This window comes from Desmodus rotundus, chromosome 7, assembly GCF_022682495.2.
Source record: "Desmodus rotundus isolate HL8 chromosome 7, HLdesRot8A.1, whole genome shotgun sequence".
NCBI classification, from domain to species: domain Eukaryota; kingdom Metazoa; phylum Chordata; class Mammalia; order Chiroptera; family Phyllostomidae; genus Desmodus; species Desmodus rotundus.
In genome coordinates, this window is record NC_071393.1 from 128,402,374 (window position 1) to 128,423,443 (window position 21,070).

Here is a 21,070-nt window from a genome sequence, read left to right on the forward strand (position 1 = left end):
CCAGATGGGTTGCCTGCCAAGTTTGTTTGCAGGGAGGGAGGTGACGACATTGGGTGTGGGTTCCTTGAACTCATCCTGAGTATAAAACCTCTCTTGGCATTGGGATTTTATGGTTTAAACTTTCACAGAAGAGAAGTAGGACATTTCTGACACACTGTGAAGGTAGTGGAAAGTGGAGGAAGCTGCTGTTTTGGGTAATTCCCCCTCGTTCCCCCATCATTGGATTGGTGCCTACGCACAGCCCGCCCGCAGACTGGCAGATCCTGGAGGGGTGGGGCATAGCAGCGTCTTATTGTCACTCTCTCCCAGCACCTCCGACAGGAAACTGTCAAACACCACCCTTTTTTTTCTTACCATAATTTTTGATTTTTCAGTCACAGTTGACATACAATATTATATTAGTTTCAGGTGTACAGCCCAGCGATTAGACATTTATATAACATGTGAGTGGTCATCCTGATAAATCTCAGACCCACCTGACACCATACAGAGTTATTACAATATTACTGACTGTGCTCCCTGGGCTGTGCTTCACATCCCCGTGGCCACTGTGTAACTACCAGTCTATACTTCTTAACCCCTTTACCTTTTCACCCAGCCCCCACCCCTCTCCCTTCTCTGTATCTCTGAGTCTGTTTCTGTTCCGCTTGTTTGTTTTGTTTTGAGATTCTACCTAACCGTGAAATCGCATAGCATTTGTCTTTCTCCAGTCTGACTTATTTTACTCAGCACAGCACCCTCTGGGCTCATCCCTGTTGCAGATTGAAACACCCTCTTTTCAGCAGCCCTCTTGGCCTGGAGATGTGAAATGCTCTACAACGGGCAGAGTCATCCTCTCTTCTCTTTCCTTTGGGCAGGTTTTATTAACCCACAGTCAGAAAATCTGTGTGCTTCTCCACCCTTGTGCTGATGAGAGCTCATTTTCACGGCTGTGTGCCCTGTGCTGAGGTCTTAGGCATATGGCCCTCCACAAGTGGCACGTCAAACAGGAAAATTATTAGAACAATCTGTATATGGTATCATCCGTGAACAAGACAACAAATCCTCCCTATGTTAGCATTAGAAAAGGAAGAAATGAGGGGGCAGGGTTAATGTGAAGAAGGGCAAACCTGCAGGAAAAACAGAACTGGTGTTTGCTCAAGGTCAGTCTTGAGAGGTAGAGAGTCCAACCCGCCGTGAACCTGGGCAGTAACGGATCTAGCTCAGACTATCTGGTGGCGTTCTGCGGCGAAGATACTTGTGTGCAGCTACCCAGGGCGGAGTTAAATCTGTGTGGCCCTGACTGGGACCCGCACGGTTTGGGAGATGTTCTCTGGAACATGGAGCTTTTCCCTTCAGTTATATAGAGCAAACTGCATTACTAAGAGTTTGTCCCAAAGAATATACTTTCCCATTTTCCTGTACTGTGTATAGAATGTGGCATTTCTTTTTAACACACAGCAAACTGCTGAAATGCATTCCATCACTGACCTGCCCAAAAATAACTTCAGAATTTCCAAAGGCGGCATGTGGCCCACTGGCTACAAAGTGATCCGGAGTCAGTTTATGTATGAATCCCATGTGGTCATAGTACAACGTGAAAATTTTATCAGTGATAGATCCAATTTTACTGTATCTTTCTAATCCTGTTAGGAAAGAAACAGAAGGCTCTTGGTATTGATCTCATGCAGCCAGAGAACTTTCAATAGCACACTTTGTAAAAACTCCTCATTTAAACTAAGGGGTGGGCGTAGAGACCCTGGAATTAGTAAAGTACACGCCAGTCTTTGCTAAGGCCCTAGGAAGTCTTCCAGGCTCCGTGTCGATACAGAACCTGTTGGCTAAAGTAGGTGAAGGACAGACAGTGAGCAGGTGTTAAAGATGGCTAGAAGAAAAGAGATTAGCTCCGCCAGTCATGGTGTCTCTTCCTAATGCAGGTGCCAGATTCCTAAATAGGCAGAAGGCAATGAGAAAATTACCCTCTAATCAGCGGGGGAGCGGGGAGAGAGAAGGGGAAAAGGGACAGAGAATAAGTAGCATAAATGGTAGGTGGAAACTAGACAGGGGAAGGTTAAGAATATTGTAGGAAATGTAGAAGCCAAAGAACTTATATGTATGACCCATGGACATGAACTAAAGGGGGGAAATGTGGGAGGTAGTGGGTGTGCAGGGCGGAGGGGAATAAAGGGGAGAAAAAGGGACAACTGTAATCAATAAAATATATTTTTTAAAAAAGAAAATAACCCTCTATAAGGCAAAGGGAATTATTGTCGAGACCCCTGGAGCATAAACCATATTAGACGTCGTTCCAAATCTGGTATGCTGGGTTTCTCTCCTGCCCTGGGGTGACCCATTAAGAGGTCCAGGGAGGAGTCTGGTAGGACCTCAGCATCCGCTCAACCAGACACAGATCCAGAGAAGGCGAGAGATGCCTGCGTGGACGATGGAGACGGAGCGACAGCTCAGGTCTCAGGATGGACCAGGCTGATTTCCACAGCCTGCCCCCAACCCTCCTGAACTGGGTCAGGCTCTCCTGAGAGGTCCACCCTCGGGTCCTGGACCCCTGGATGCTGGAGGGCCCCAGTTTTCAGAGCTTATATCTCTTCTTGCGCTGTTTCTGTGGGGCTCATCCAGCTTTAGGATTTAAAATCCACTTTAAGGCAGGTGGCTCCCAATTTTAAACCTCCCATCTGGTTCTCTTCCATGAATTCCAAATTTGCATCTAACTGCCCACTGACAGCTCCAGATCCCCGTTAGGCAGGCATCTCCAGTTGGATTCCCCCCAAACCGAACTCCCAATCCTCGTGCAAACCTCCCGCCTCCTGAGGCCCCTCATTTCCATGATCAGCATTACTCCTGTTGCTCAGTCTGGAAACCCTGGGGTCGTTTTTGATCCCTCTCACACCCTATGTCTAATCCATCAGCAAATCCTGTCGACTTTAGCCTCAAAATACCCATGGAACCCAGCCCCTGGTCACCACTCTCACCACTGTCTCCCGTACAAGCCAGCACAACACAAAGAAGGAAGCGGTGAGGAATTAGCCCATGCGACTGTGGAGGCTGAGAAGTCCCCTGACCTGCCATCGCACGCTGAAGAGCCACAGGCAGGAGCATCAGGGGAGCCTGAGAAGTGGGGGTTGGGGGTGGGGGCGGGGCACTAAGGCAAGTTTCCCTCCAAGGGCAGGAGACCAACTCCCCAGGTCAAGCCGACAGGCAGAAAGCAAAGGGGGTGAATTCCTCCTTCCTCCACCTTTTGGTTCCACTCAGGCTCCCAAAGGCCTAGAAGATGCCCACCCGCATCCAGAAGGCTCTCTGTTCTACTGAGCCCACCCATTCAAATGCTTGTATCTTCCGGAAATCCCCTCTCAGACATACCCAGAGGTCATGTTTGATCTGGAAACTTCTTGGCCCTGTCAAATTGACACATAAAATTAACCATAAAAATTGCTAAGGTTCAATATGCCACATGTCATCTATAAACATAAGCTATATTTTTTCCCCACAGGCTAATGTCTCGTAAATGTTTTATAATTGATGTCTTACAGTTACTGTCCAGAAGGTGGCGCTCACGCCATAGTAGTCAAGTGCCTACTTGTGCCTTAGCTCTATCTTTTACATTGTGGTCACTTTGTTTCCAGAATCACTGGCGCAATGCACACTGAGTTTTTATCGCCGATTAAAACGCCTTAAAAAATTACATTATAATTTGACATCGAGTTATATTGTTATTGTAGGTGCAGCACAAGGGGAAAACAAAGCAAGGCCTACATTCACCAATAAAGCAAAATTTGACCGGAAAGAAATACCACAATTCCACATTTTCTTGTAGAACCACCACCAAGTCCTTTACGGGGCCTAAGAAAGGTGGAAACTCACAAGCAGATGGAAGTGTATTATGTTTTACTGCGGAGATGACCTGCAAAATCGCCCGATCCCGCACCCAGCCACGCAACTCCAGGCGGGGGAAATACTGTACAGCAATCTATGTGTCTCCCAGCATCACTGTTAAAACTGCGGTGAGGCTAAGTCGGAAGAATTTGTCATTCCCTGTGTTAACAAGGTGAATCTCACAGTGGATGGACCTCAGGTTTGATGAACTGTAATGTTTACATTTATAACACTTTTGTGTTGACTTTGCACATGAATAACTAGTCGAGGTGGCTCCAGATTCTTAGGTAGTACTATTTCTCTCTGAAGGTTCTTTACATAAATATGTGCTAGTCATTGTTGCAGCAGAAAACTCCAAGGCTGGCTTGATTTTCTTGTGCCTTTAAAACTGATTTACATTTTCAATTTTAAATCACTCAGAAGTGTTTTTGCTTTTAGTTTTAAAAAAGTAATTTTTATTATCAGTTTTGGTTTTCTTTACTTTTATTTTCAGTATTTATTCATTTATTCGTGTAGATAAAACAGAGAAACACAGAGTCGCCTCCTCTGTGCATCACTGGAAATTCCTAAAACTTGCAGTTTCTCAATCTTTAGTTTCTATGTCCGTCATTTTAGAGTCTTTCTACTTACTGGTTTTTCATTCTGCACACAGACATGTTTCCATAATGTATATCTATAATGTTTTAAAGTTTAGACTTTATATTGCCCATTTAATTTAGTTTTCTTAGGTGTCCATTATTTCTACTGTTTCCAAAGTCATCTTGCTTAGTCTATTTCGATTTTTGTTTCACAAGATGTGCCGGTCCTTTCTCAGGCTTTCTCTCTCTCGTCCAGTGCACTGGACGGCTGACCCCGGGGATCACAATGCTGGCGCTCTGTGTCTAGCCCGCTTCTGATTGGGGTTGACCAATGACAGGCACTAACGGGAGATATGAACAAGGGGAGGAGAGAGAAGTCTGTCTGTCTATGTACCTACCTGCCTATTACCCATTTATTCATAGTACACCTTTAATCAAAGGGACTGTAATGACTTTCTCCTATTGCTAGTCTTGGGATATTTTACTATTATTGTTGGTTCTTCTAACCCTGTGCACCGCTCTTCAGGGAATACACTGGAGTGGCATTATGTTTCCAGCCAGGACCATAACTGATATAGTGCTTTCATCAGAAATGGCTCTGGAAAGCAGAAGAATATCAAGGCAGGATTCTGGGACTGGGTAGCTCACACATTTAAGGAACGCACAGGTGACCTCTGCCTGGTGGGTTTTGTGACACCCGCAATCCCTGCGAGCCTCAGATTATTACTGGGAGTACCGTGCGGTGGACTGCCTGTGGGAGGCAAGACTTCAGGGGAAATGGGGCGGTGTGCCTGAGTACAACGACAATTACGATTTTTACAAAGATTGTGGGGTGGTATGACTTTTATGCATATATTAGAGAGCTTACAAAAATAAATTTAGAAAATCTCATGACCTTGAATGTCTAACTCAAGGGCAGAGTAGAGAACCTGACAGCTTTATTGGGGGAAAAAATAAACCTTACCTCAAACCACACATACAAAGTTAGAAATTTTACATAGGCCTATATAAGAAATCTGAAACAGTGAAAGAATGTCTAGAAGAAAGTGAGAGAATGTCTTCCTAACTTTGGAACAGGCAGACATTTCTTAACAAGGTAGAGAAGCGAGAAGCACTGATCATCAAAGATTAATAAATTCAACTTTTACAAATCAATAATTTGGTTCATCAAAAAATACCATGAAGAGAATAAAAAAGACAAGCAAGTTGTTGGGACAAGATGTTTGCAAGTTATATTTCTACAAAGGACTCATATCCAGAATACGTCAAAAAGCTCATAGAAATCAATAAGAAGAGGTCAATTCAATCAAAACTTGATTTAAAAAGACCTGAGGATATAATTTACAAAAAAAGATGTAAAAGTTGGCCAATGAGCATAAGAAAACGTGCTCAACTTTATTACTCATGCGAAGGAAATGAGATGCTGCTACATACTTAGCTCAGTGTTGAAAACGCTGACGATACTGGTGCTGGTGAGGAGGGGGGAGCTGGAATTCCTTCCCATTGCTGGCAGGGAAGTAAACTGATGACACTCACTTTGGAAAAGTGTTGGCAGCACTTGATTTTTTTTCCACCAAAAGCTAAACAAACATATTCTGGATGATGCAGCAATTCTATTCCTAACTATATACCAAAAACTGAAAGTTCTGCCCAGCAAAAAAACAAAACAAAACAAAACAACAACAACAAAAAAACCCAGACCAAACATACTTATGCCAAACCTTTTGGATGAATACTTTGTAGAATATTCAAACGATGGAAGACTACACCAAAGTACTAACATACGCAACAATCTGAAGGACTCTCAGAGTCGTAAGGTTGACTGAGAAAAGTCAGACACAGAAGAAAATATGCTGCCCACTTCTCTTTCCGTGAAGTCCAACTCCAGGCAGAGCTACGGGGTTAGGAGCCCGCATACTGGCTTGCGTCAGAGGCTCACTGACAGCAAAGTGGCTGGGGGGAGCCTTCCGGAGCACTGAGCATGGCCCATGCCTCGCTCGGCCTCCCAGTGAAACTCAGAGTCATTTTTGTTTATTTCATGCCCATGTGTTGGCTGGTCACCAAATTCTTAAATGCCACCGCCCTGATGCTGTCTCAGCAAATGATCCAGACAAACCGACCGCACAGGTAACCTTGACGCCAGCATGAACTGAGCAGAAGCTGCATCGACAGAACCGGGAGAAAGTAAACACAGTGCTGAAGACGTGGGGAAACAGGGTCAGAACTGTGTGGTCTCTCCTCACCCTTGAATCAGGAAGGACAAAGAGACGTTACGGTGACAAAAGCTGATTGTGCCACCGAGCACCAAGGGCACAATCCTGGGGTCCAAGAAACCAGGCTTTCTGAAGTCATGTCGGACACCTGCAGAAAGCTTGTTTAAAGTTGTATCGGAGCCCTGGCTGGTGTGGCTCAGTGGGTTGAGTGCTGGACTGCAAACCAAAGGATAGCCAGTTCGGTTCCCAGTCAGGGCACATGCCTGGGTTGCAGGCCATGTCCCCGGTGGGGGGCACACAGGAGGGAACCACATATTGATGTTTCTCTCCCTCTCTTTCTCCCTCCCTTCCCCTCTCTAAAAATAAATGAATAAATAAATCTTTAAAAAAAATAAAAATAAAGTTGTATCGGAGACTTACGAGACCAGGAAAAAACTGAATTTAAGCTAGACTGTCAAGAATGCTGACGATGTTAGAAACGAACCAAAAGAAAACCGCTCTCGCGCTTGTTTGGAGACGACCTGTTCCTCCCACTCTGGCTGGACCTTACCAGATGTCCCCAAGTTTAGCCCGATCTCCCCACTCACTCGGTAGTCTGTGGAAGTGCTACCTGAGTGTGGTGGGGGGACTATATTCCTGCAGGTGTCTCTCACGTTAGTAAAGTTCAGCATTACTTTTACACAGCTGGTGGTGTCCTCACTGTATGAACGCTAACGGAATGAACCAAATGTATATATTATATATATTTACATATCTACACCTATATATTGTATATAAATTATATGTAATTTTTTATATGTTACATATAGACTTTCTGAAGTTTTGTGTATGAATCTTTCCTTTTATGATTAGTGCTTCTCGCTTCTCACATCCTGTGCAGCGTGTTTGCCTATTCCACAGTTAAGAAGACATCCCCTGCCTTCTTCTAGCAGGTGGTTCTTGATTTCTTACACGGGCCTATGCAAAACTTGTGCACGAAGGTTCATAACGGCATTATTCATAAGACCCCGAAGGGGGAAAAACATCCAATGTCTATCAGCTCAAATATCCTGATAAACAGGCTGACAAAACGTGCGCTATCCGTACGATGAACTGTGACTCGGCCACGGACGGGAAAGAAGCACCTACGGACGCCGCAGCGCAGATGACCCTGGAAGACGATGTGTTCAGGGGGACAAGCCGGTCGCAAACGGGCAAACACTGCGCGCATCCCCTGACCTGGGGGACACAGAGTAGTCGAGTTAACGCGGATGGGAAGTAGTTGCCAGGGGCTGGGGGGAGGGAGGATGAGGAAGCTGCTGTTTCGTGGGTATGGAACTTCAGTTTGGGAAGATGAGAAAGGTCTGCAGGGAGGCGGAGGATGACGATGGTTGGAGGGCAATTTGAATGTGCTTCCTGTCAGTGAACTGTACGCTTCAAAATGGTTAACATGCTAAATTTTGTCGTATATTTTACCATAAAAACCAAATACATACATAAGTAAATGGAGAGCAAAACCAAAGCCATCGGTAGAAATCAAAAAAGGAAGAGGAACAACATGTCACAATAGGGAAAAAAAAACCAAAGTAAGAGCTAAGGAAAGAAAGAGAAAATTCTGGGGTACCAGGTCATGCCACTCCACACCCCGCCCTCTGGGGCAATGTTGAGAGGAGGAAAGTCAATTAAACATTCCTGAGGACCCTCCGTAACACCCTTCTAACAAGCGAGAAGTGGACGGTGGATGAGAGGGCGTCCGGGGAGAAAGGAGAGGGAGAAGTCAAGTCCTCCGGACTGAAGCCACATCGCAGCCGCCCCAGGCGATGCCCTGAGCCGAGAAAGCGAATCCACGTCCTACCTGACGAGCAGAAGCAAGCAGGTCTCGGATATAATTCACCTGTGTTCTCTTGGGGCAAATAGCATCAAAGCCAAGAAAATACCCAGAAATTATCTGAACCAGGAGATTAAAGGTAGCCCCCAAAATGGGAGGAAATATTTGCAAATCATATAATCATATATCCGAGAAGGGATTAATACCCAGAATATGTAGAGAACTCCTAAAACTCAACAGTACGAAAAATACAAGCAACTGAGTTAACAAATGGGCAAAGGGCTTGAGCAGACATTCCTCCGAAGAAGATTTACAAACGGGTGGTCAGCACAAGATGCTCGTCATCACTCATCACCGGGGAAAATGGAAGGAAAAACTATAATGGGACAGCGGCTCACACCTGCTAGGAGGACTGCTATGGAGAAACCAGAAAACAGCAAGGGCTGAGAGGATGTGGAGAAGTCGGAACTTCTGCACTGGTGCGGGGAATGTAAAATGCAGCCACTGTGGAAAAGGTATGGAGGTTCCTCAAAAAAAAAAAAAATTAAAAATAGCACTACTGTACAATCCAGCAACTCCACTTCTGGGTACCCTCCCCGAAGGGCTGAAAGAAGGGTGTCAAGGGATATGTGTGCATCTGTGTCTCTAACAGTGCTATTCACATCCGCTCAAACATGGAGGAGACCCAGGCGTCCATCAGTGGGATGGCCAAATAAGCAAAATGCGGTGTAGACATAAAGGGAACATGATTCAGCCTTAAAAATGAGGAAAAGCCTGCAGTGTGAAGTGGCATGAACGGACCCTGAGAACATGATACTGAGGGAGATAACCCAGTCACAGAGGAACACACACCCCACGATTCCACTGATGGAGAGACCAGGCGTAGTCAGAATCACGGAGGTAAAAAGGAGCACGGTGGTTGCCAGGGACCATGGGGAGAGGGGCAGGGGGAAGTATGTGTTTAAAGGGCAGAGTTTCAGTTTTACAAGATAGAGAGAGCGCAGGGGACGGATGGCAGTGATGGCCACTGGACACTCTGAACGTATGTAACATGACCGAGCTCCACCCCTAAAGTTGCGAAGATGGTAAGTTGTATGTTATGTGTATTTTACCACAATTGAAACCATATTTAAACCTACCAATCACTCCTAATAGGTTGTAGACTTTAAGGTTAGTGGATGGACAGGGCCGAGTTTTCATGCCTTGGAAGCCCTGGCTCACCTGGTGCCCACACCGATAAACGTGCGTGCCTCACCTGCCTTCGTCAGGTAAGCCTTCCCACTTCGGGAAACGAAAATGACATCGGATGTGTAGGAGCTATGGTAAGTGCTCTTTATGACCTCGTCGTGCAAGTCGGCCAGTAATTCAAAAGTGTTGCCGCCGTCCATTGACAGCCACACCTAAGGGAACAAAAAGGAAGCCCCCATGAGAGAGCTGCCACGCCCCGTCGGCCTTTCCCCATCAGCCTTATCTTCCTGCGCGAGAAAATCCACGCAGCAGCATCTCTTCCACATTCCCACATCCGTCCATTCCCCTCTCCCCCACCTCCCGTGCACATGCGTGTGCACACGTGTACAGACTCCTCACTCAGCCCACCCTGCACTTCCTCCCCAGAGTGTGCGTGACAGGGTGTGTGGCGGGCTCAGGTCCACACAGCATGCGTGGTGAATGTGAGAGAGAATGAAGTGATGCCCAGCATCTCCCGCATGGGGTCCCCTTGTTCACACAAGGGTGCAGTGCTGGGTGTACCTGAGTCAGGGCGAGAGAGTTGACCCCATTCTGACGTGGGACTCCCCGTTCTAGGCATGGGCAGATGCGTCTGTGAACGTGTTTGGTGGGAAAGAGCCCCGGGCCTTTGCAAGAGTGTGTCCCGGGACCGTAGTGAGTCCTCGATGTGCTCCAGCCCACACAGCATGTCAGTTTCCCCGCTTCCTCATCTTTGGGTAACAACTGTTGGGAGCCTTGTTGGAAGATGAGTCCTGCTTGCTACTTCTTCGAATAGCCTAAGGCTTACTCAAATGAAGATCCCTGGTTTTTAAATGTTCTTGAATTTTGCTGACCCAGTTTATATTCTTATAAGTAATGATGAGAGCACCCATTTCTCCAAACCTCACCAACACTTTATATCATCAAAAATTTGTTTTTAAGTTTTACTGATTACTGGAATGAAAACTATGGCATCTCATTGCATTTTTCTAAATACTTTAAATTATTGATCTATTTATGGCTGAGTTTTATTTTCTTGTGTTATTTATTTAATAATATAATGAATACATGTGAACTGAAGCCCAACCCAAGAATCAGCATATTGCTACTTTACATTTTCTTATCAATCTCCCCCCCAACCCTACCACTCTGCCGCTTTCCTCAGAGATATCCAGTGTCCTGAAATTTGTGTATTTCATTCCCTTGCTACTGTGTTTTAGTTTTAGCACATATAAATATGTTTAATACATTGCTTCATTTTATTTTTTCTTTAAACTCTTTTTTTGATACAAGGGTACCACACTATCTATTGTCTTCTAGAACTTACTCCCCCCACCCAGTACCATTTACTTTATATTCATACACTTTGCATAGGGTTCAGTTAATTTGCTTTTCTATTGCTGTATAACAAATAGTTCATTATGTGAATAAAATGTAATTTATTCATCCTCCTTGTCGTGGGCATCTGAGTTATTTTCGGTTACCCAGTGCCATCATTAACAGTGCTGTGATGAAAATTTTTAAGTTTTTCCTCATAAATATGTTTCCCTCAGCAAAAAAGTGACATTGGTGGTCACAGAGTGCGCAAACATGAAAATCTACAGGATAACAATAAGGCCAAGCTGCTATCTTAAAAAGCTGCAGTACGCGCCCCTCCCATCAGCACCACGAAGGGCTTCGTGTCCTCTTCAACACGTGCAGGTCGGGGCTGATTCTGCCAGTTCAATAGCTGAGAATACTGTGGGCATTTTTGAGTTGTAGGTCCCTGACGACTTGTGAATTATATCATCTTCTCCCATGTTTATTCCATTTGTATTTCCTTCTCTGTGAAATGTCCATTTGTATTTTTTTAAATCAACTCAGCTTCTTCTGTATTGCTTTGTAGAAGTTCTTATTTATTCTTACATATAATTCTTTCTCAGTTAAGTATGTTGCAAATATTACTTCCAGTTTGTACTTTCACTTTCCATGTCTTTAAGGAACAGACTCCTGCTCTTCCTCCTTCTCCTTTTTGCTTGTTTTAGTAATTTGCATGTATCTTTTTTTTTATTCAGTTACAATTGTCTGCATTTTCTTCCATCCAATTTGCATGTATCTTTTAGATTTTCTACATAGACAATCATTTCTTTTGGTCATATCTTTTAGAGTTTGCTATTTTAAAAATATTCATACCTTTAATTTCTTAATTTTGTTCTTTGTCTTATTGCATTCCCTTCTGTACACTGTTTTATTTATCAGCAATTTCTTGGTAGAACTCCAGCAGCGGTTAAATATAACGGTCTCCTATGTGATGTGTGGACTCCCACATCGGAGCAGGGAGAAGAACATGCAGTAATGCTGAACTGCTCACACTCTGAATCACGGACACAAAGCTCAAGCTGATCACACTGCATTTCCTTATTCATCCCTCCATCCTCCTAGGCCACTATTTTACTCTGTTCTCTCTTCCCTCACACCTCCAACACTTGCTCCATCCTCACTGTCAAATAATGACTTTGATTTTTTATTGCAAAAATAGGAGATAAGTTCCCACACAGTTCCATTACCACATCTATCCATCTACCAGCTTTGAACCCATCAACTCTCTCTTCCCTCCTGTTACTGTAGAATAATCTTCCTCCTGGGGCCACCTGCTCCCCTGGAGCAGAGATCTCACCTCCTCTCATCTATTTAGAAATATGCATTGCTCCAGAAATCGCTCTTTCCCGCAGCACCAATTTCCCCTCCTACTGAATAATTCCCATCAGCACACAGCATGATTTCTCCAATCTTAAGGAAAAAAAAACACACCTCTTGAACACCCTTCCTCCTGCAAATGTTGCCTCATTTCACAGCTCCACATTTCAGCAAAACTTTGCAAAAAGTTTGTATTCATTGTCTCTAATTGCTCTCCTCTCATCCCCTCTTCATTGGGCTTTCCACCTTGCTGATCATCAGCGACAGTTCTTTACTTGGTGTATAACCACTCATCACAGATGAAGCGAATGACTCACGCCTACACTGGAGAGTGAAATTTCATGGGTACCCACCTGATTCCCATAGGCGTAGAGAAAATGGCTTCGTGGATGGAATACCATTCCAACAGGAGACGAGAAGGATGACGGAAACGTGAAAAGTGGAAATTTGTGTTTCAATACTGGTTTGTTACCCTTTAGGGTGTGTACGGAGACAGTGGTTGCTTTCTAGAAACAGATAAAGCATTGGGCAATCATAAGAGTTGTTCCATGAATAATACTAGTCCATGTTACAATTTTCAGAGTTTCCTGTTACGCAGATTGGGATTAAGATAGGGACCCATTAACACAGCATAGAACTGGAACGATTAGCAACATCGGTATCTCTTTACTCTGTGCCCCCATCCATTGAGTAGCTATGAAACATGAAGTTTAGAAGATGGAATGCTTTGTCCAAGGTTCTATAATAAGTGGAAGAGTGACTGAACTCAGCAGAAATCAGCAGAAAGACTCCAATGCCCAAGCTCATTATTATCACTTCAAACTGCTTTTTAAGAGTGGGGGCCCCTGAGCCACACTCCAATTCCATTGGGTCATGATCTTGAAGGGGATCAGAATATGCACCCCAAGAGGTGCCGCTTTGATATAAAGATTATTTTCAGCTGAAGACATTTGAGATTCAACAGATGCAGAAAAGAAAGCCTTCCCTTATCTGACTAAAAGCAGCAACTTCTGATAAATAAGACTGCCAAAAATTCCCTCCTCAAGGTGGATGGACTCACACAAGGGGGAATGTGAATACAACTGACCTGATCCCTCCTTCGTGGGAGATGTCTTGCCCCAAAGGAGGCAGAAAGACCACTCACACCTGTGTAAACAGACGTGACCCCGAACTATCTCACCCCCTGTAAGTCCATGTTCTTTCACTTGTTTCTTCCTCAAGTGCCATTCTCACCCCCTTCACCCATTAAGAAGGCACATGACCCCCAAATTTGAGCCCCCTTTTTGAGTTACTCATCACTGAGTTGCACCTGCCTGTACAGGCACTGCACATATAAGTAAGTTGTTTCCTTTCCGACGGCCATTCTCTCTTTTGTCAGTTTAAGGAGCAGGACCCTGGTCACTGAACCCAAGAGGGAAGAGAAAAATTATTCTTTTCTCCCCTAAAATCATAAGGGTAGGGCTGAAGTACACATAGTGGCTCTAAGAAAAATTCTAATTCACAGTTGGGGTTAAGACCCTTTGGAATAGAATGTATAGATCTGTGGCAATTTCCATTATTTGTTCATGTAGAGCAGGGGTGGCGAACACAAGGCCCGTGGGCCGAATCCGGCCTCCACCTTATTTTATCCGGCCCGGCACCTCGTTTCTGCCAGTCAGCAGCGCCGAGCTCCTTGCCCCTAGTTAAGGAGTAGTTACGTTTCTACAGTCCTGAAATTACATTCGGCCCTTCGAAGGCAACCGTGAGGCTGATATGGCCCCCGGTGAAAATGAGGTTGACAGTCCTCATCTAAACTAACCACTTTTATGAAACATGATATTTATTGAGTCCTAACTCAGCGTATATTCTCAGGGAGAATAAGCAAAGGAGAATCACTATGCAAAAGGCATCCTCTTTTCCATTTTCATCAAACGGAACGACAATCAGAGGCAAGAAATCCCTCAAGTATCTTAATCTCTGTTAGTAGCCATAAATAATCTTGCTGTCGCTAGTGTGATCGAACTCTACCTCCAAAGCCGACAAGAATGTGGCAATGGTTCTACTCAGTTAAGCTTTCCTTACTGCAGTGTCAGGGGGAATGGCCGTGAGCGTTACCTGGTTATGTAAGAGGTAGACTCCGGAATTATGCTCTTGGTCCACAAGAAACGCTATTACAGTTGAAGGAATAGATTTCATTTGTTTCGAAAGGGGAGGTAAGCAAGGTAACCATTCAAGAAACGGCTCTCTACTATAAAAACAAGAGCTTTCCTACAAAAAGAGAAAGGCGAAGGTGAAGCTGTTTTTGACATATGAGCTCTAATTAGTTTTCTTAAGCAAATAAACTAATGACTGACTACAAATAAAAGTGTTAAATTTTTTTTTTAAGTGTTAAATCTTTAATGCCTGTGCTCTCTTCCAGGGGATGTGAGTTCAGAAAGCATCCTTTCGGGCACAGGTTGTTTTTCTGGAACCCCTGCATAGGTCTAGAAGTGACATAATTAGTTAATCATCATTAAACCCCAGGACAGGCACCCAATTACAGGGAGCAAGGGTAATTGTTAAGCCTCTAAGTCTGTAGAATCGCTATTTTTGTTTAGATTAAAAACAATCATAAAATTGTGCACAATAAAATTTCTTACCTTTTAAACTATTCAATGCCATACCTCACTTAAGGTCCTGTTTCTCTCAAAGGTGACAGTAACGTAGTCAACTATAAAATAGGAAGGTACAGAAATCACAAACAGCACCTAAACTTCTAAGTGTATTATTAAATATACACTTAGAATCAATTTCTTGTGCTTCTATCAGGGCATGCCTGTTGTCTCGGATTTAAATGAATTTCCCCCCTTAGTTTTAAGCCATTAACTTATACAGAACAAACCTAAGTTTACATTTTATTCTATTTCTATGTTGTCACTTTATTTGATCCATATATGCTATGTTAAAAAAAAAGCCTGCCAACACCACTTCAACTAAAATTTACCTTCAAATGGTTCTTTGTTAGCAAAACATCTTTCATTATACCACAGTTTTCCTTTGACATAGTCCACCTACATAAACAAATAAAAATATCAAGATATGAAATAGGAAAAACATTTTAAAAATGTAAAAGTTCAATAGTTCAGGACTGTGAGGCAAATAAGAAGAGGAAAATTATATGCAAATAAAAGGTTGTAGAGTGAGGACAAGAAATAAGAATAATGCTTTTTGAACCACACACACACACACAGAAAAGGAATAAAAAGAAATTTCACATGAATCAGCATGTGTGAATGGCAGGCGCCCTGCCTCATGACCTAGTCTTTTTGAAGCCACCAGAAACTGTTAGCCTTCTGTCACCGCCACTGTGGGTTGCATGCCTATATTTTATCCGCACTGGGTGCAGCTAAGCGTAAGCACTCTTCACGGAAGCCTGACAGCAGCGAGAAGCGATAAGAAAAGAGCCACAAAAACATAGGTTTTGAAAAATTGATCATTAAGAGAGAAGCTTTCAAGAAAGTGAGATTGTGTATGTTTTGTTGGGTGTGAATTATATGCAAGAGTGTGAGATGTTTCTTTGTTACAGGAAGATTCTGACGTCCAAATTATTGTTGAAACCAAAGGGAGAGCTTCTCGCAGTTTTATAGGTCAGTAATAAAGTCTGTATAATCTGTGCATTATCCTTTTAAATGCTCTAAAATTGATGGTGGTAGTGGTTGCACAACTCTGCGAATACACTAAAGCCCACTGAATTGTAAATGGGTGAATTTTATGTGCATTATACCTCAATAAAACTGCTAAACAAACAAACAAAACAGACTTTTAACACAATGCACAACAGTTTACTTGAATGGTGTGGCACCTTCAGACTAAGGTGTTATATCGAATGAACTTTTTGAGTTCTCATATAAATCTTCAGGTTTGCAGGACACCACAATTATCACTATAATATCTGAGCAATTAATATAGAATCTTTATCGGGACCTGACATTCCTTTTTCTTCCTCTTTAGATTCCTTCTTGCTTATTTCCTACCTGAAATCAGACTGACAACAGCCCAGTCAACATCTTGGGAGATAAGCTCACCTGAGCAGGTGGACCTCATTCCAAGGGATGAGCACATGACCCAGGTCTGACTTAGAGCCACAAAGACTGGTCAAGAAGGGACATGGGATCCCATCAGGTGAATGAGTCGGCCCTGCGACTGGTGGGAACTCTGGGGAAAGAGATACTGTCCTTCTGTTGGGATGGCTAAACCGATTGCTTATGAACCTGGTAGCTATTCTTACTAACGACTGGAGAAAACGTTTGGAGACTGAAGCTAATGGCTGGCAAGGATGGCCTGAGGGGTAGACATGACAGGAGTGAAGGATCTTGTGTCTCGTATACAACACAGAATTTTACCCTTGAAGAAGCAGCCCCAAATCCCTGCTATTTCTACTAAACAGACTTTGGTGGCTAACAGGTTTTTCCCCATGCTTGCTTCCCAATTTAGGATCCCTGTACTCACTATTACCTCTGTCTGAATGTGTTTCTGCACGTCACTCAAGTCTCTGCTTGAATTTCACCTCCTCGGAGAGATCGGCTATAGTCACCCTATTTAAAGTAGAATCTTATCTTCCCTTCGCCTTCTATTTCCGTTACCTGCTTTACTTTCAATAAGCCCCGATTCCTGTCTACAATGGCAGTAGGGACAGTGTCTTGTTCATTATGGAATTCTGTCTAAACAAGCATGGGCTAGAGAAAGTACTCAAATGTTTGTACAGTGAATAAAGAAGTAAATGAATGTCATCAAGTATTAACTCCTTCAAACCTTCTCAAATAGCCACATACATCCCATTCTTCCCACCCTTCCTTCGGCCATTATAATAAAGGTCTAATCCAAAGGGAAATCCCTAAACTGTTCAGAACAATTTCACTTTTGGCTGTGCGTGTGTGTGAGGTGGGGATGCGGAGGGGACATGGCAAAAGGCCAGGGATACTCAAAATTTTTGTCGTGGTTTCCAAACAGAAACTTGTGTGTTGGTGGAAATGACCTATTGAATCATGAAACTTGACCTTGTAACAGAGAGGGGAGATAACCGATGGAATAAAATCTCCCCAAAAGGCAGACGCAGAGGTGTGGCTAGCTTATGTGCAAACTAGAAAGTGACTTTCTCCTGCACAGGGGTGGAGGGATCGGGGAGTAAAGTCCTAGCCAGGTTTCAGCCCAGACTCTCTCTTCGCCTGGGCGCCCTTGTGCAGAAAACACCCGACGCCCACAATGATCCGGGGCGGAACAGAAAGCAGGGGTGGCATGGCCTCCAAAACAAGGCAGGGCACTGTGTCCTATTGCTTCATAAGTGGTAGAAATACAATTTTTTAAGCTTAAGTGGTAAATAACATTATAGTAACAGGAATAATCTATATCGTGAATTCTCGTCTTGCACCTCATCTCTTAAGGCACCAAAGAAACATATCTTTTAACAACCCTTGGACATTGAAAGCATCTTACCCTTTCGAAACCACAAAAGTCTGCCCTTGAAAACTAGAAGGAAAAAAAAAGAACTTTAATTTTTGCTTGCCTCTGAGAAGGCTTAACAAAACATAACATTTAAATTATACTGAAGGCAATGTCTCTCATTAGCCCCTCAGTTGGGAGCACTGCACTGAAACCAGCCCCTTAAGTCATCCACACGACATCCTGGAGATCTCCCCATCCGTCTTTGCCTTGTTTCACCATGGGGTCAACCTGCTCACACCTTAACTTAATGCCAGCCGGGATTTGGGATCAACACCCCATCTGCTAAAGACTGCAGTGGAGGAGGGAGGAAGTGTGCTGCCCTCGCGCACTAAATCCGCCACCCTCTTGGGACTGGGAAGGCACACCCTTAACCTACCATTTCCCCAGGGCCTCCTGCTGCTCAGCCCAGTGCAGACCCTAGATTGGGCCCTCTGGACTCTGAACTTGAGTCACTGTTCCTGGCATCTACAACTCAGCTTCAGCAACTATATGATAAGCACATGGAAGGCCAGATGGATTAGCTGTCCGAGCAACAAATGGTACTTTCTCAGAGACAGTGAGGAAGGAGGGGAGCCTGTGAATATTGGTACACCCAAAGGAAGGTCATAATTCCTGTGCATAAGACATACCTGCTTCTCCTCCAGGACAACTGCCCCTTCCATACTCGTCCTTATCTTTTCTTCCACTGTTCCTAAGTCTTTCTGACTACTCTGATTGCTCTTGTAATTTTTAAGAGCTGTTTATTAACATGCTTAAGAATTTCATTCTATGCAAGCCTGTGTATCTCCACCAAAACGCACCGTATTTGTCACGTATAATGCACAGTTTTCTGCCCCAACGGCTCAGGGAAAAATAAGGATGCACATTATACATGGGTAGCACTAATTCCGTATCTATATAAATGTCTTAAATCTTTTATTTATGCTTATGTGTTAAAAGCATAAGTCGAGAAAGCAATAACGATACCCATATGTTCAAAAATAAATGCTAAAATTCCTTTACAGTACGAAAAACAAGTATCTAAATATAAATCATGGAATGAATTAAAAAATTAAAATGAAAGATTTTTTTCCTGAAAGTTTGGGCCCAAAACGTGGGTGTGCATTATACACAGCAAAGTATGGTATATTCCCCTTCTCTCAACACCAAAAGTCCCTTTAATTTAGGTTACCTTGCAGTACTATATTTAGCTTTATCAATTACCCTGAAGTATTTTGGGAACATATACAACTGTAGCTATATAGGCAGGTAGAGTGTCCTCTACTTGTATGTATGTACAACTTACTGTAAATCTGTATAGCAATAAAACTAGCGCCATTTCCAAACGATGTTGTCAACCCTCTGAGGCAAAGGAAGAAGTCACTGCATTATGCTTTTACAGGTTTTTAAAAGGAAGAAGCATTTCAACTCTAAGAGAGACTGCGCATAACTCAAGTATTGATGCTTCTACTTTATGTCATGAAAGGTATTTCAGGTTAACTATCCATTACAAAGCAGTTCACATACCATTTGGACAGGGTTTGATGGATAACGAAGATCTTCACTTATAAAAAGTCCCAAAGATGTGAGGATAACAAAGAAATGATTTGCTAAAACCATATCCACCACCGAGAGCTCCATGTGTCCTAAAGGAAGAAATCGTCCGTAAGGAAAAGGTGAAATACTGATCAAGTGTTGATATAAATGAAATGCTGAAGATGAAGGCACTCTTAAAGGAATTACCTTCTCCAACTTGGGAATAGATCATATCAGTCAGGTCATACCATGTGGTGTCATCATACTCCCAAAATCCAGAAAAGCTGAGGCCTAAATAAACACCTGTCACAAGAGGAAAGGACAATTAAGACTAGACGACTTTGCAAAGTGAGTAACTGGCTTCTGCAGTGCTAGGTCCCCCCGCCCGAGCCCACATCTGCTCCGCCTTCCGCCCCACTCTCCACCTACGCCTCCACTCCACTCCCTCAGCTCGAATCTCACCTCCCCTAGCACGGGAAAGGTGAAGTGACTTCAGGTTACACCGCAGGATTTTAGCTGGCCATCCGACTTAATTACTAAGGATTTTGCTTTATTGAAGGGGGTCAGAATATGCCACCCCAAAATATGCCACTTTGCCATAAGGATTATTTTGAGCTGAAGGCAACTGAGAATCAACAGATGCAAGGCGAGTTCTCTGTCTTCCCCTCATCTGCCTAAAAGCAGGGCATACATCTTTCCTTGATAAAGGTGCCCCATTGTACCAGCAAGAGGAGGACACTCTTATCACCAGAGATGGGAATTGACACTGAGACAAGTGTAAACAGACCTTAGTCCCCCCACCTGTTCCCCTGTCACTTCCCATAATGTGTCACCCTCTGAAGCCCAGGTCCCTTCCCTTTGTTAAAATGGTATGTAAACTCCCTAGTGTAACTACTTCTTTGAACTCCCATGAATGTAAGTATTAGTAAAAACTGCATGCCTTTTCTCCTGGTAATCTTTGACAGTTTAATTCACAGACCCCTGGCACTAAACTTAAGAGGGGAGATGAAGAGTTTTTCCTCCCTCATATCCTTCTGAGCACAAATATGGTCCTACATCATTAGTACAATTTTAGTAAACAATAAAAAACCTCCAGAGGAAACATGAAAATGTAAACTCCAAGAGGGAAGAAACTTTAATATTTGTGATTTTAAAAATAGAAAAAAATATTTGCTAATGCCTCATGAGAACCTGTTGAAACAATGACCAAACATATTGCAAAAACCAAAAGTACTTTGCTCCCTGATCCTACCTTTCCTTGGCCACAGCTAGGAATGTCGGGAGTCTTGTGTTTTAAATGCGGGATGTCACTCTGAAGGCTAGTCACGATGCCTGGGGTTCAGGGGTGTGGGGTGTGGGGGCCCCAAGGACAGTTGATAATCTAATACATACACTTTGTTTCCAAAGGATGAATGCAGGGTCAGTCATATTGTAAAGAATGTATTTTAATTCCTGGCTCTTTTCTGTGTAGGGAAAAATGTAGAAAGCGTTACCATCATCTGCTTTTTCCGGGAAGAGGAAAAGCTAAACCTAAGCTTTGCCTTTCTGAGCACGAAGTCTAGTTCTACAGGTAACAGTATGGTATATTCTAAGTGGGCATGACGGTAAGTGTCTAGCATGATGCTACGTGACCAGACTCCAGCCAAGTTCAGAAATAGTTAATGCTTCATTCTGGCTAATATTTTAGACCAGAATTCAGGCCACTCTCCATGGCACACTGGCCACCAATGGATCCCAGGGTTACAGAA

At 43.5% G+C, this 21,070-nt stretch overlaps 1 protein-coding gene across 1 annotated transcript in view; it reads right to left on the minus strand.

Moving 5' to 3' along the window:
- The window catches only part of CATSPERB (cation channel sperm associated auxiliary subunit beta), a 67,730-nt gene that overhangs the window by 27,126 nt on the left and 19,534 nt on the right, over positions 1–21,070 (minus strand). Inside the window, exons 7-15 of the mRNA XM_053928231.1 lie at positions 19,530–19,625; positions 19,314–19,432; positions 17,799–17,831; positions 15,310–15,376; positions 14,990–15,036; positions 14,409–14,594; positions 12,701–12,853; positions 9,721–9,865; positions 1,471–1,625 (exon numbers count right to left, since the gene is read on the minus strand). Of these exons, the coding sequence (XP_053784206.1) occupies positions 1,471–1,625; positions 9,721–9,865; positions 12,701–12,853; positions 14,409–14,594; positions 14,990–15,036; positions 15,310–15,376; positions 17,799–17,831; positions 19,314–19,432; positions 19,530–19,625 (1,001 nt within the window). The remainder of the gene's footprint in view (positions 1–1,470; positions 1,626–9,720; positions 9,866–12,700; positions 12,854–14,408; positions 14,595–14,989; positions 15,037–15,309; positions 15,377–17,798; positions 17,832–19,313; positions 19,433–19,529; positions 19,626–21,070) is intronic.